We start from the raw sequence: 16,668 nt of genomic DNA on the forward strand, positions 1-16,668 counted from the left end.
AGGTGTCGTCTAACCGGAACTTTCAGCGTGGTTTAGCAGAGTTTTACAACTTGACTAAGGGTCTTCTTGGGCGAGACTAGGGGTTCTTTCTATACATTGGTGCTTTTAAAGCGCCGTAGGAATTTTTTTTGTGTTTGTTCTAATTCCTTTTCGTTTGTCACTATTGTACTTGTCCACCGCGGCCACGTTGTTCCATTAGCTCCATGCAGCGCTCCATGTCGCGCGTCGTGCCCACGGCAGTAGCTCTTTTGCAAGAACTGTGACTTTTCTACTTTGGTGCTTTTGTAGCAACGTGTGACTACTCTTTGTTTTGTTTTGCTAGCTTTTCGTTGTTGTTTTTTTTTTTTTAGCGGATTTTCTTCAGTACGGCCGTGTAGCTTCATCGCCTCCGTGTCGTTAAGTCGTGCCTTCGGTGTTCGTTCCTCTGCAGAAACATACCGTGCGGCTCACCGAGTGCGCAGCTAATGGAAAATGCGCCGCATTTTTCATTACCGGTTACAGCAACTGCGGCCGTTGTAACCGGAGCGACCGGAACAACCGATGTGCACCGCGCGTACACACTCCTCTAACCTCTGCAACAAGCGCAGCAGGTCGTCAGCACGAGGGCCGCTTTTCCGATGCCGTCAGCTGTCTCCGTGGTGCCTCTTCGAAGTTATAAAGCTGTCGTCCGCTCACACTGGTTAGTCACCACTTTTGGAGTGAGGAAACAGTCCACTTTCGCAAAGTTTCCGTCAATTGGCTTTTTTCGCGTGTGGTAAGAGCACCATACAACCACGCAGTTCACTATCGCCGAAACGATTTAAGTATAAAACGCATGGAAGCGATTTGGCGAGGGACGAGACGAGAGACGGCGACGCGCTTCGCTGTCCATCGGTTATTCGCGCGACGAGGCAAACCGCATGAAAGCGACGGGAGCAAGTGACCAAGGCCAAGAGCGACGATTTCTAGAAATCTAAAAACCGAGCGACGCGACGAGATACCGTGAGAAATCTCCGTCGCTTATTTGCCTCATCGCGCGAGTGATAAGAGCCACAGCGAAGCGAAGTGGGTCGTCGTCGCTTGTCTCATCGCTCGCACGCTGGCTCGTCACTAGTCTCGTCGCTCGGTAAATCGCTTACATGCGGTTCAGCCTTTACGCACAGTACCCGGCGGCAACAAGGAAATTAAAACGGCCCACCCCCGAGATAAACTTTTTTTTTTTCTGTTCAACGGATTTGCTTTAACGATATGATATTAACCAAGCTGCCCAAGCCAGTCAAACCGCGACCTCGAAGGTGGCGGATTGACGGTGGCGCTCCACGGCAAAATCGAACCTACAGGCTCAGTGAATACCACCTACACCATTTTGGGCCTTCAAGGAAGCTAAATGATAATGGTGGTTACCAGAAAGTAAAGATTTAGGAAAAATGTTTCGAATAATTTCATAAATCTATAATTAGTAACGAGCCAGGTTTCACTTGGAGGCCACTCGTTATCAGACCAATGGTCTTTGCAATTCGCTACTGCCGTCATCAAGCATTTTACATTGGTACGCAAAAAACTAATCGTTTTTTTTTTCGGAATATGTGAAGGTCGTTTTATTTTCTGTGATGTTTTGACATTGATTATCGCGTGGCCACTCATATTTTTTTTTATAATATTGACAGATATCACGTATTCGGGAACAGTGGGAAGAAATGAACCCTGGTCAAAAGCTTACTGGACAAAAGCTCACCGGACAGAAGCTCATCGGACAAAAACTCACTGGACTAAAGCTCACCAGGAGAAAATTTAATATGTGTCTTAACACGTGTGCGGGCAACTTAGGTTCATGCGTGAAACACTAAAATGCAACGATAAATTTAATCTGACAGACACATGGTTTGTTGCTTAGAGTAGGAACAAGTTTATTTATCGGTTGGTTAAAAGCGAACGCAGTCTCCCACTAGCTCCAGCAGTCTTTGTAGAACTGGGTGTACCTAGAACCCCTCGAAAATATTTTTCAGACGTTTCTAAAGGCGCAAAGGAGTTTTTCGCACACGCTTCTCTGGGGTTTCACCTCTACGGGCTTGTATCGATGCCGTGGCAACGAACGCCTAATTTTCCTGTGGGAATTCAATCAGGATCCAGACGCTTGGGTGGGCGTGGCCGACAAATTTCTGGAACCGCGTATTCCATCCTTCGCAGGTGTATGTCCGGTCTCTATCTTGAAGATTGGCGTCGTACACATTCCACCGTCCCCGGGGAAACTCCGGTCGTCGTCACCCCACAGTCAGGCAAAGGGAAGAATTCGCTCTGGGTGCCGCCGCAGAAGGAGCAGAAGCATAACGGAAGGGGCCGTTGACATACGTGCAATCAAAGTAGTCCAGCAAGTCCCCGATGCCACAGGTAGACTTTTCCCTGATGTAGGTTAGTCCCTCGGGCACCAGCTGTGGTGGAAGTAACGCGAGCCTATCCAAAATTCCACACAGCTTTCTAAATTGGTAATCTGTCCAAAGGGCCACACTCTCGTTTCTTAAAAATATTTTTAAAAAATATTCAGTGAAACAAACCTTGTATCATTTTTGGAACACACTCTACGTAAAGTCCCGTCCCGTGAGCAAGTTGATATTATTTATTTTGATGGCTCTAAAGCTTTTGATTTCGTAGATTATAAGTTATAACTCGTCAAATGTTCAGCGTTGGGCATGACTAGCTCGTTTTGCAGTTGGTTGTTTAGTTATATTGGTGGAAGACCTAACAAAGTGCTCTATGAAGGGTGTTTTTCTGCCTCTAATGTTTTAAATACTGGAGTGCCTCAAAGATTCAACCTGGGGCCGTTGTAATCAAACATTTTTGTAAATAATTTGGTAGAAAGTGTGCAGCATTCAAAGGTGCTGCAGTTTGCAGACGATGTTAAGATTTATCGCGAAATTAATTCAACTACTGACTGTATAAAGATGCAAGACGATGTTCAGGCATTTCTAAACTGGTGCTTAAAAATAAGTTAGTACTTCACCCCAGTAAGTCCAAGGTTGTTTCCTTTACCCGTAAGACCAGCTGCGTAGAGTATCCGTATACCATGTTAGGTTCAGCTATCGCGAGGTCCGATACTATTCGTGACCTGGGAGTGCTGTTTGATTCCCGCCTTTCGTTTACTGAGCATGTTTCGAAATTTGGGAATGATTCTTATCAGGTGATAGGCGTTATTTCCCGAATGACGCGGAATTTTCGTACTTACGCTAGCATGACTCACCTATTTCGCGCCCTTGTTTTGTCTAAACTTGAGTTCTGCTCAGTCATATGGAACACCATTGGATCGACTCAATCATGTATATTAGAAAAAGTGCAGCGTCGTCTCGTGCGTATTGTTTACGATCGATGGATTGGGAGGCGCATTTACTTTGAATATGAATACTTACTTAATATTCTTGACCTGGTACCCTTGCATAAAAGAAGATTAGCTCGAAACGTGACTTTTTTGCATAAGATAGTAAACGCTACAATTGATGCACCTTTACTTTTAAGTGCGATTTCTTTCAGTGTTCCCCAAAAGCGGACCAGATTTTCATTTCTTTTCCACCCCTAGGACGTTTGTGTCCAGTCCCCGATGACACGCCTTCAGCTCCTTTATAATTGCGATAGGAGGGATCTAGAATTGTTTTCACCCCATTTTAATTTTAGAAGAGCATTGTTGTCCGCTTGACAAACATCTGTGCTCTGTCCTCCATTTGTTCTCCGTAGTTTTATTTATTTCCTTTTAGCTTTTCTAAATCACGTCTTGCTTGTTTGTTGGTCTGTATCTGTTCTTTTATTGTTTGTAATATGTGCGCACTAATAAGGCCTCGAGCTGTTCGTGGGCACATTAAGCAGAATAAATAAATAAATAAAACTTCGCAACATACTGGTTTGTATATTACAGTTTTGCTTCAGTTTCCTTTTCACAAAACCTTGAGATAATCCTTGATTTCAAATACATTTACGAAGCTCAATGTTGTAATGAATTTAATCTTCCTAGTCATTAACTTCAAGTATTAGCCTGAACCCCAATAAAACCCATACATTAGTAACGAAGAGACATTGTGCCTAACCTTTATGTACGTGTTTAGCGTGACATAAGCACAATGAAAAAACGAGGTCGACAAAGGGTGACTTCACTTTTTCGATCACTCTTCGGGTTCAAAAACTTCGGTTTACGAAGTTTCTTAAGCGAGGCACAACGGTGCTTCGGCATACCACTAGTCAAGCAAGCTTGATCTTACCAGCTCCACTCAGTTTCAGTGACCTAAATTTTGGTCCCAAATCGTTGCTTTCTTTGCCTGTTGTGGCTTATCTGTATACACCTTTGCATAGAATGGGATGCCAGTCCTCCTAAATATGGTGCAATGTCCATCGCGTCCGCACTTTATTTCAGCCCGTGTTTTGCCCGGGGTAGCCGAAAAAAATAATGAGGTGAGCTTTTGTCCGGGTCTGTCAAAAAACGGGTGAGCTTTTGTCCGGTGAGCTTCTCTTCGGTGAGCTTTTGTCCGGTGAGCTTTTGTCCGGTTACCGGAAGGAATAAGCCTAGTAGAGCGTCGTTTCGTGTTGCGGCAGGACCATCTCTTGAAGGCCATACTCACTAAATATTGAAAGAAACTCCGTGCACTGCCGAGGGTTTGCGGACTCGGGTACGGGTATAAACGTTGACCACCTCATTTCAGATTGTTGAAGTCGCCAGCAAAAAGCAGTGATGATTTGGTTCTTTTTTACAGGTCCAAGTGCATGTTACAATGAAGTATTAAACTCTGTGCGACTAACAGAGGGCAGATGATAACATACACCTGTAAGTACACGGCGAACATTCAGTTGAATTCGAATATCTTACATGTTAGGAAGAGAAGAAAATTCTACTTGGAAACATGACATGTACTTCTTAACAGCAATAATCATCCCACCGCCCTAGCGAGTTTTCTATCTGTACGGAAAATATTATGTGATCTGTTTATCATTTGTTCATTACCTTCAATACCTGGAATTAACCAGGTTTCTCCACCAATAATTATGTCAGACTCGCTAGATGAAGTAATATCTTCCAAGTTTCGCTTGTTTAGATAAGATACGTCTAAAGTTCAGGACATCAAAATAAATATTAAAAACAGCAGGGATATTCGAGGTGTTGCAGTTTACAGTCAGTAAGTTATTTGGTCTAATGTCTTGTTGGCGCGTGCGAAGCGAAACAGCAGAATCACTGGCCAAGTCTGTGTACCAGTTATTTGGTCTAATGCCTTCTTGGCGCGTGCGAAGCGAAACAGCAGAATCACTGGCCAAGTCCGTGTACCAGTTATTTGGTCTAATGTCTTCTTGGCGCAGTACCTCCCGCTTTCACTTAACTGTCGGGCGAAATTCCACAACATTTGCCACGCGAAGCGCACCTCACGAACATCCTCCGAAATCTGACACTTGAGAGAATTTTTTAACTTAAAACTATTGGGAATTGCGTAGGGATTTCACAAAAATCGGCCGAATCGATCCTGGTCGCTTTCGACCCAAACGATGAGTTCTTTCAATTTCGTCCTACTCCATTACAAGAATGTCCTGTTTTAAAAGGTTAGTTCACAAACTTTAGTTAATTATTTAACTTCAAATGACGATAAGCCCCCTACATTATGTCCGCCTGGCCGTATAACTAACCTGCACAAACTGCGTAAGTCCGTCTTCAAATAGGGACTTCTTGTCGTTGCTCCGAGTATAATGACCATGACCGCGGGGGGTATCGACCTTAAGGATACGAACGAATCTAATCACTGTGGCACTCGTTGGTTGAAAGGGTGGCCGGGAGCCATGTGATCCCGTCCTGTACTTATCATCCGCCACGGGAAATTATCGTTGATTCTGGGAACTCTCGAGCGTCAGATGTGCGACAAGGGTCTAAGCCACAAGTAGCAGAAAACTAGACAGCGAGACTATGCAAAAACTCGCAAATACACGCAGTTGTACTGTGTCGATTTTTTGGCACATCGACACAGAATCCTCCGTTTTCTGCCTAAGATAAAGTGCATACTAAAAACTAGGGGTGAACGAGTAGTGCCGCTTCATTCCTAGCTTCAACACCACAAAAAGTCGACGTGTCCTGGGTGAACCACACAGTGCTATTCAATTCGAAGCACTATAGGCACACACTAAAACAAAGCCTGGGCTAGTCAATTTAGAAATAATAGAGTTGTTAACTTTTTATTAACTTGTTGGGTATAGATACATTAACAGCTTGCCATAACCATGCAGATATTTGTCAAGTCTAAATTCGTTATTGAAGTTTAGTCAACTAAAAATGATTGAATCATTAAAATTAATTCACCAAACCAGCTCCTGGTAACTCTGCAAAAAGTTTCGTGACAAGATACATGTTCTCTGGCGGGTTTTCTTTAAAATATGCCACCAAAACGTCCCGACGTATCGGTAGTTCACTCCTGAGTCTAGAACCGCCCTTATTTCACTATTTCTGTATTCTATTAAGTCGCGGGAGGGTCACCACCATGACTTACTGACTTATAATTTGTTGCTTAAAAAGTCTCACCGTTGACGACGAAAGCTTTCTTAAGCCGCTCTGGGTAGTGTGCTTCGAACGTGGACATGAGGTCGGTGAGAAAGTCCAGTACTGAAACAGACAAAGACAAAAGACACCCTGAGCATACTGCGGAAAAAACGACAACACTCCAACCCCTGGGACAGTAACCCTTGTTAACAAAGATTTCACATTTCTTAATAATCTACATTTTAGCAATACCAATTGTGAAGTTGCACCACTTCAAAAAAATATTATTTACTTAATTTGCATAACCTATTAATGGTGTTGCGTTAAATTCGTTGCGATAAAACAAGCCTCTAAAGATAAACAGAAGGTTCAGGCGCAAACGAGCCAGTGATGGTGGAACATTATTCAATAAAATCCGAGACAGGGACCACAAGGGTCAGTCAAACAAGCACGAAGTCTCAAGCACAGCTGAATGTTATTTGCCAAACGATTCTCCTTATATAGGCTTCAAGCTCCTCAAAAAATAGAAGTGACAGAGAGAAAGAAAAGCGGAATACGAAACACTCTTTCCACAATAAACAGAGAGGCAGTGACCACCGTACGGAAACGGGCGGCGGAGAAAAGCTCACCGGAGAAAAGCTCACCGGAGAAAAGCTCACCGCAAAACCGGCAGATGCGGAGAAAAGCTGATCGGCCTTTGAGCGGATGCGGAAAAAAGCTCAGATTTTTTTTAACTTAGCGGATTCTGCGTCAAACGTGGCAATTTATCACAATTCGCATTCGTCACTTCATTAAAAATATGTCATCTCTTTTGTAATAATCTTTAGGTTCATTGGGCATATTTACTAATTCCTCAGAAATTGGTAATCACCCTATCTGTATATTAATGAAGCCGCAAGTATAAAATCGGAACATCGTACACAAGTGAAAAAAGACAACAAATTATTGACATCTGAGGGTGCGCCGTCGGTAGCGTTGTCAAATAAAGAGGTTTGTTCTTTGTGAGCTAATATGAATAGCGGTGTGTGAACCGTTTCAGCTCCAAATATTGTGCAGTGCCGAATAGATAAGTAGGTATTTGTGGATGTAATCAGTGTCGGCTACGCTGTTTTCTTTATATTAATTTCACTAACAAAACTTTAGTTGCGAGAACAGCTTCGTCCTGCCACTTTTGTCTTCAATTGGTCGTCGTCGTTTGAGCTCGGTTTCTATCATGCATAACGTTTACACACTCGCCCTATTCACTACCTTACAGAAGACTAGTTCTTATATAGGTCACGAGTAACAACGGTGACAAAGTGCAGCTCTGAACGTCATGGGTGGCTCGCCGTAAAAGGCACACAAAGGCAACGTGTGGAAACACCAGCAGAAACGGCTGGAAAACGTGCTTGTCCGAGGAAGAAAGAAGCCTCAATTTCCTACTGACCGTTTTATCCTGCTTTCAAAGTTTATCAAAAGCTTCAAAGAGATTTTCAGGTACCGCGTTGTTGCGCATGCACTTTCGAATTTTCGGCATTTACAGTTTTGATTTTTAGGTTTTAGGCGGACATTATTAAGTTTTCGATCTTTTTCCTGTCCTTCAAGCTCATGAAGTTTTCAGTTAGGCTTTTGTTGCCTAGAGAGTAGGCCATAGATAACACTCGCCCGCAATAATTAATTCGGGAGCAATGTACCCTATAAGCTTAAGAAATATTACAAAAAAGGACATTTTCTTTTTTACAAAGCTGACGAAGAATTTTAATGATAATAAATTTATATATGTTACGCATGATCCAACGACCTCCATATAAACAAAAAATTGGTGAGCTTTTTCAGCATACGCTTAATGGCAGGTGAGCTTCCCTCCGCATCCGGCGATTTTGCGGTGAGCTTTTTTCCGGTGAGCTTATCTCCGGTGAGCTTTTCCCCTGTGAGCTTTTCTCCGGTGCGCTTTTCTCCGGGATTCTACGGAAACAAAGCAACACAGAAACCTTTCCATAAAAAAAAAACCGAGACGCAGTGACCTTCGCAAACTTTTTTTTTTTTCACACAAAGTTTTAAAGGTAGGGCAGAGTTAAAGAAACAGAAAACAATCTCAAATTTTTATCAAGAAACACTCAAACACGCACAGCATTTTGCTGACAGCACGAACTAGATAAAAAGAAGTAAAAAGAAATACAATAAAACCAAAAAAAGAACTGACCTTAAAAAAAATTGAACCCAGAAAATAGCAACCATGCCATACGTAGGGAGAAGTTTGACCGAACACCGAAGGATCAAATTTGAAGGAATCTTCTCAGTTTTGTGTCTAAAGTGAGAGACCCCTCTTTACAGGATTCCCACAAGTTCAACTAGAATCCTCTTTCAAACGTTATTGACAAACTTTTTTTCTGTGGGGACTATTGAGGTTGATTGCAAGAAAGGCAGATACTTATTACTCTCAATTACATGCTTTGATACTTCCGAGTACGGAACTTTGTTTTCGACGCGTCATTCGCTCCTTTTTTTATGCTCTTTTAGTTTTCTCCTTCTTATCTAGATTGCACTGTCAGCAAAACACTATGAGTACTTCAGTGATTCCAGATCAAAACTTGAGACGTGTGTCCTGTTTTTTTTTTTGTTTTACGTTGGTAACTGCTTTTGTGAAATTTAGTGTAAAAAAAGTTCGTGAAAAGTGGTGTTCAGTGGAGGTCAGTGCTTCTCGCTTCTTTTGAGGAAAGGTTGTTTTGTTGCTTTGTTTCAAAACGGTGGTCACTGCCTTTCTGTTTAGTGTGGAAAGAGTGTTTCTTATCTCTCTTCATCTTTCATTTTCTTTCTTTTTTTTAATTTTCATTTCCATTTTTGTGAATCTTGAAGCCTATATAATCAAAATCGTTTGTCAAATGAACCTCATCTGTGCTGGAGACTGTTCGTCCTTTCTCGTCCCAGTCAGGTTGTTTTAGTAAATAATGTTCCTTTAAAGATATTTAAACGTTTATTGACCTGCACCAAAAACACACACAAATGAACCATTAATGTTATTCTCTAAATGTAGCTTGAAATGTTGCTGTTAAGGCGAGACAACGTGGAGCAAATATGCTGGGAGTGGGCTACGAAGTTTTATACAATTATTGAATCAATACTTTATTTCTCAACATAATTTGATGCAGGCTGCAGGGTTAAAATGTAAAAAAAAAGATTTGAATACACAATTGGCGCGGCTCCACGTTAAAGGGGCACTCAAGTAGATTTTCAGATCGTGTATTTATGGTAATAAAGCAATTTACGGGTTCTAAGCGCACTAAAATAACAAAATTACAACCATGGGTGGTCGATATCTCTATTAAAATATATTCAAAGATTGTGACAAGCACCTCTTGTGCGCCTTGGAGCAGGCACCATCGGGCGCCGTCAAGAGACGTATTCAAACAAGAATTACTCTATACACCTTTTACACCCAGATATTTTAAGTTTTCTTTTTTTTTATAGTATAGTGCACAAGGCGCCTAACAAAAGTAATATTAGATACATTGGAATTCTCTACGCAATTGCCTATTTTAATCGGTAAAAGTTTAAGGACGTAGGCTGGACCCGAAGATTCCCCCCCCCCCCCCCCCCCTTTCAAAGGGAAAATAGTGCCCGTGGATGTCTATTGCTGTGAGGTTTGCTTGGACGTCTCTCGCCATTTAGATCTGGTCATTTTTAATGACTAAAGTCCAAGAAACATTATGCTATTAAAAACAGGCTTCTGCAAAAAGTAGCCGAGTGCCCCTTTCACTTTGCGGGCGCAGTTCACTGTCAGAGCTCTGACGCCGCGCCCCGAGCAACGAACGCTGCGTGGAGAAATTCCACGCCTGTCTGAAGTGTATCTGCTCCATGGAAACCACGGCTTGTGTTCGGGATGCAAACTCGAATATTACGTTCCTTCGCATAGGTAGGCTGAAAGCTACTTGTTTAGTGAAATAATTCAGCTAAGCCGGTGGCAAGATAATCTATGACAGAGAGTATACAGCGTGAAACCCTTCCCCTTTGCAACAGAGCTTTTTCAAAACTCCACCGAGCCAGATTTGTGGACACCGTTACTTGGACACGAAGTGTTTACTTGGATCCGAGTCCTCGGCGAACGCCGACGCAGCCCTCATGTCCAATACGTGTTCAGAGTGCGTGTCTAGAAAATGGCGGATACGGATAACTGGCCTCGCAGTTACTGGATAGCGGTGGTTTTTAAAAAAAGCGTATATTAGCGCTTGTTCGTATTTAGTACGAGCGGGATCATGGCCACCGGCGATGTTGAGGTAAAAAAAACTGACAACCCTCAAATTGCATTTTTCACTCAAGATTCGAAAAAAAGAAAGCATAAGAAGAAAAACATAATCATGAGCCCCTGTTAACATTTTGACAATTCCTATGGCCATGTCTGATCTTCCAACGATTGCTGAACAAGATGCAAGATGCAAACTGACTTGCCCGCTTAGTAAAAAAACAATTGATAACTAATCTTCTAGCGAATTAAACATAGTTGACATAGCGTCGAATTTCTATTAAACATCAATTTTCAAACTTTTTTATGTTATCTATTTTAGAATACGTGTTATAGCTATTGCGTGAGTGTTTAGAAACACAACCAATGTAAAATATTCAAGAAATTATTTATATGTAGCATTGTGCCATATCGCACCAACTATTTCGATAAAACAATGGATTCACTTTGTTCTTTGTCACTCTCTCCCCCCCCCCCCAAAAAAAAAAATTAATGTGACACGGTTTAGGCATTTATTTGTTTTGTTTTTTAATCTAATGATACATTTTAAACTATTAGGCTGGTGCAAGGTGCCGAAGATATAGATTTTAATACTGATCCTAAGGAGGTCCTAATACTGATCCGAAGAAGTCAGGTTCCTAGGAAATTTTATGCGCATGGCAAAAAACGAATTCACGCCATATGAGCGTGTCCGTAGCAGAACCACGTGCTCGTAGCAAAGTCTGTCCTCTACTCGGTTTCGCCTGAAGTCCGAACGCAATCAACGCTTCAACTAAACGGGCAACTCAAACTGCGCAAACCACGAAATTTTAAGCGGACCATGGTTTTTTTTTTTTATTTGTTCTGCGTTAATGCACGATGATCCCAACGAGCGTGGATAATCCCCTGTGACATCACTCTTTTATTTCGCATCTCTGTGCTTGCATTTCGTCTGACTTCAATTTGCGTTCTGATGTAGGAGCAAAGGGTGTACATATTGTTAGAAAGCCCTTCCTTCAAGTCCTTTCTTGGTCTTATTTGAATGTAAAAGAATGCATGATTAGCGTAACTGAAAGATGGATTCATTAAAAAGAAACAAGAAACGACACGTAATAGACACGACAATGACGAAAAGCCGTTTTGAGGGTGCATAACCGCATAATGTAAACAGTTCAGTATGAACAATGAATATAAAGAGGTTGTGGTATCGTACATCGGGAAAATGGCCCGCCTTATTTTTATTTTATTTTATTTTATTTTACTTTTTGAGGGGGGGGGAAACAAAGTTTAGTGGCGTTAACCGTTCCTATCCTAATAACTGTCTTTTGATCAATATAGAAAGCTGACATATCTTACTCTTTGGCACTGGGGAGTTAATAAACAAAACGTGTTCTAGGTAAGAAGAGCCAGAGCATCCGTTCAAGATGCATTATTCCTAGAGCGTTCAGGCTGCCACACGCGGGAATTGACGTACGACAGTGGTATTTGATGGCTGCTCGCGTCGCCCACTCATGCCCCATCTTGTTGTGCACGGCAGGGGACACTAGAAGCCGTCAATCTGAAAGGCCGAGGTAGTAACTTTGATGATTATTTAACACGAACTGTATATCTTCCAGCATTCTGGGAAGTACAGTGTCAGTCTTTATTTTTTTATGATTACCTCACATAAAAACGTGGTCTTCTGTACGCTTTATATCGCCAGTTTTCAGCTCTCCTCTCCCGAGCAATGACTCAGAATTATCTAAGGCCGTTGAAGCCACATGCACACCTGTAAACACGGGCATGCACCTAATTCTCTTTCATACTTTGGTATACTCTCATGTGCGGGTTGACAAAACGATATGTAAAACCCTTAAAGGGGCCCTCCAACAGTAATTGAGCGTCGACTTTTTTTTTGCGGTTTCTACGCGCTAGTGGACCCGGAAACCCAGGGGACAACGAAAGAGTTTGAAAATATTAGCGCATCATATTTTAATTTGACAACTCGGAAACACCTCCTCCGACGGTGGCGCCGCGAGGCGCCGAATGCGCGCGCAAAACGGCGCTCCCTTTCACTCTACGTCACATTCTTTGGGTTTCGTGATTGGCGAGAGCCGCCTCAGGAATTTTGAAGCGAAATAAAGTATATCACACGTTAACCGTCATTATTTTTCAAACAAGTCATTTTTACAGAGCTAATAAAGTTGCAAAGTAAAGTTCAAAAAGGGCGAAAACAACGCCTTGTCGCTCATACGCGCCTCCCAGCGGCGTCCGCGACGTACCATCGCGAGCAGACGACAGGTGGTCCGTGCAGACAACCCGCATCGTATTTTCACTTGTGCGCCCCCGGTCCCGGTCAACTAAAAGCAGTAAGAGGAGCGAGGGGAACCCTTATTTTCTTTTAGTGCTGTGACAGACTTTTCACTGTTCGAGTGAAATGCGGCGACGGGACCCAGCTTATATCGTGCCCAACGGGAACGCTCCCCAATTTGTACCTCCTAGTCGCCGAGGCGGCTCCGGTGGCGGAGTTGCGGGAGACGAGTCTTCCGCGGCTGTCGAAGCGGATTGAGGCAGAGACGCGGCGCTTGCGTGGAGTGTCCTCGTACGGCGCGACGCCCAGATCCGCCCTCAAAATCCGATAATCCCGGGAAATTCATCGATGATGGCAACCCGATCCCAAAGCTACGATGGTTGCAACTAGGCCTAATGGCCGACGAGCCGACCGGGCCGACGGGCTATCAACCAAACTCGCGTCCAATTGGCCAACCGCTTTGCTCCAATCGCTAAACTGTTTCATTTTACGTCATGAAGCGCAATGTTTTGCTTATTAAAAGTTGTTTTCTGCAAAATTTAATTTGCTAATAACTCGCAAAATATTGCGAATTTCTGTAATATTTTTTTTTTCCTGAGTGTTCCTGCTTTGATGGAGCTCCGTTTCAGCGCGAACTTCAAACCTGTCAAAAAAGTGTTGGTGGGCCCCTTTAATGGTCACGAGCCCTTAATTTTCGCGAATCCCGCGAATTGAAAAATCGCGCAATCCGAGGGCACACAAACATTTCGGTCCATTTCGGTTTCAATGCAGGCGCCTGGAATTCGCGAAATTAAGTGGCCGCGATAACGTCCTCTGTGACCGATTCGCAAAGAATAGAAGCCACGAAAATAAAGGGTTTTACACAATGTAAAATAAATAATTTATGAAAACTCTCATACAAGGAACGATGCATGCCTTGGTGAGTCTAGAGGAGTAAGCACATCAAAGATAAGGTGATAATGTAGTGATTGCGCAGGCGAGCTGGTGGATGTTAACCATTTTGTTCTTAGCCCGAGACTGAGGCAGGAAAAGAGGAAAGTTTCGAAGTAGAAGAAAAATGAATAGTCGAAGACACGTCTCTAACACAGCTAAAGACAAGTTTATTTGGTCACCTTCTTATATACACTCCACAAACTTCACCACAGCACCTTCCCGATCTCGAAAGTCAAAAGATAACAAAGGTCTCACATCTTTCCACCACAATTGTCAAACGACCTTGACGTTTTCCACAAAGCAATGAACAATAGCTCCCCTCATCCGGAAGACACTTGTCTGAATCCTTCGCGTACACAGTACACTCTCTCCCTCTACTCTCCGACCCATAATCACAAAGCATCCCGGTAACAGAAGATATCAACCATGTTGAATATACCTGAGACTGGGGTAGAAAAACATAAAAGTCGAAGAAACAGAACGGGACAGGACGACGTCGTCCTGTCCCGTTCTGTTTCTTCGACTTTTATGTTTTTCTACCCCAGTCTCAGGTATATTCAACATGGTTAACATCCACCAGCTCGCCTGCACCCTTACTATTGTATCTCAGAAGATATCAATCCACGTGATACACAAAGGAAGAAACCACTTACACCTTCACATTCAACAAGCACTTCACAAAACTTTCAAATCCGCAAGAATGATTTTGCGCTGCTGCTAAGCTGTAACGACACCTGACTAATGCAGTTGCCCATTGATTTCATTCTTATTGTTTCTTTTACAACCCTTTTGATGTCGTTTAACTCCCTGTGTATTATCTCTGTTTCAGACCAGTGGGGTATACAATTATTGCATTCTTGAACATGTTTCGCTATTTCCGAATTGGCAACGTTGTTTTTGACATTCCTTTTGTGTTCAGTCAATCTGTCATTTATACACCTTGACGTCTGCCCCACATATTTAAAGCCACATTCCAGGGGGATTTCATATACCACTCCATTACCACACGGAATAGACTTTTCTCGATGCGTTTTTGCGCATTCCCTTACACTTTTGTGGAAGGGTGTGAGCTTGTTCAACTTATAATCCGAACTAAAAACCAGATCTACATTGAACTTCTTGGCACAAGCCTTTAAGTTGTGAGAAATTTTGTGATAAAATGGAATTACTATAGTTCTATTTTTTGGCCTTTGCTTTGATTCTCCTGTACATTTGTTTGCGAATTAAACGGATAACTGCTTCCTTACGAATTCATCCTCATAACCAGCACCGTTTAGCCTTCTCCACTGTCTTTCTACCAATTCGGCCAAGAAATGTGTACATGATCTTTCCATTGCATTTGTGATTAAAGACTTTACAATACCCGCTTTCACTGTTTTTGAATGGCAACTCTTTTTTGACAGCAGCGGTTTTACGTTTTCTTTTCCATATTCCCAACATAGCACTTTTTCATTGTGAATCATAAGTTCTAAGAACTGCAGTCTACCATTCGTAGGTCGTTCGACCGTAAACTTCAGTTCCGGGGCTGCCGATCTGATCAATGCTTCCAGAGTTTCAGATAATCCCTCCCGAAAAGAACAGATCAAAATGTCATCGACATATCTTTTCACAAAACAGGACTCCTGTTCACAAAATCCAGGCGGTCGGTGTCGTTGATGATGTGGTTGCACATGAGAAGGGGATCAAGCCTGCTTCAGGTATAATCAATGATAATGTAGTGATTGCGCAGGCGAGCTGGTGGATGTTAACCCCTGGATTTGTCAAGCGGTAGCAGTACTGGACCGGCTGGGATGTCGACTGGCGGAGCTGGAGGCCGAGGTTGCATATATCGGCATCTGCCTTCGAAAAAGATTCGTGGACCCTTCTGCATTCAAACACCTGTCGGCATCGGGGGGCCATTGGAGCGGAAAGAAGAGGATCCTCAAGGCGTACAGAGAAGCCTCAAGTCACCGGATCAAAGAAATACGCAGCGCTTCCGAAAGACTTTGGGAGCTCCTGGTGGGAGGTGATTTCAAGCGGCAGAGAGACTACATCCTTTGGAACAGCATCAGGAGGACAATTTTCGACCGAATGTGGTGTTCTGGCGAAAGCATGTTCTGGATAGTATTAAGATGAGATCTCAGGAGGGAAGGGCTAGAGAGTCACGGTTTTATAGTTTTTTCGATCGGATGTGTGGATCGTCTGTTATCAACCCGGGTGGCGTAATGTTGTCAGGGAAGACGCAAGAAGTCTTGGAAAAGGGGCCGAAGTTTTGTATTGATGTAAAACCGTCAAGGGTGGATGTTTTTTCATCCATACAGTCGGTTGCGAGAGGAGTCAGGCATGAAGAAAAAGCGGCGTTTATTGAACAGGCTGTTGGCAGAATGGAAAACGTAATGGGGAATGAATACCCAAATGAGAAAAGGAATTTTCGTGTCGTCAACTCGGTTAGAAAGGAGTTAGAGGATCGTTCATTACAATTGCTACAAACGGATAAATCCGGTAGGTTCGCGGTTATTTCAAAATCGTCATTTCAAACGAAAACAGGCGACGCGATGGAATCCTTGTTTCATGAATGGAGTGGAAACATCGGAAAGTTAAAGAAAAATATAGTTTCCATTTTAGAGGAAGACGAATTTGAAGATGTAGCAAAGACTATGTTAAATTTGTCGAACTCAGCGTTGAGCGTAAAATTCTTCCTTAAGGATCATAATCCGGAGATGCCACTTAGAGTAGTGATCAATGCGAATGGGACTTGGCAGAAGGTAGTCTCCGTGTTTCTTCAAAAAGGTTTAAAAC

The 16,668-nt window shown here is 42.8% G+C and overlaps 1 protein-coding gene across 1 annotated transcript in view; it reads right to left on the minus strand.

The window, feature by feature from the left end:
* Positions 1–16,668, minus strand: part of LOC8039543 (SEC14-like protein 2) — a 97,842-nt gene that overhangs the window by 38,012 nt on the left and 43,162 nt on the right. Inside the window, exon 9 of the mRNA XM_040223610.3 lies at positions 6,512–6,592. Within this exon, the coding sequence (XP_040079544.1) occupies positions 6,512–6,592 (81 nt within the window). The remainder of the gene's footprint in view (positions 1–6,511; positions 6,593–16,668) is intronic.

Source organism: Ixodes scapularis, unplaced genomic scaffold (genome assembly GCF_016920785.2).
Source record: "Ixodes scapularis isolate PalLabHiFi unplaced genomic scaffold, ASM1692078v2 PGA_scaffold1__304_contigs__length_218370807, whole genome shotgun sequence".
In the NCBI taxonomy this organism is placed as follows: Eukaryota; Metazoa; Arthropoda; class Arachnida; order Ixodida; family Ixodidae; genus Ixodes; species Ixodes scapularis.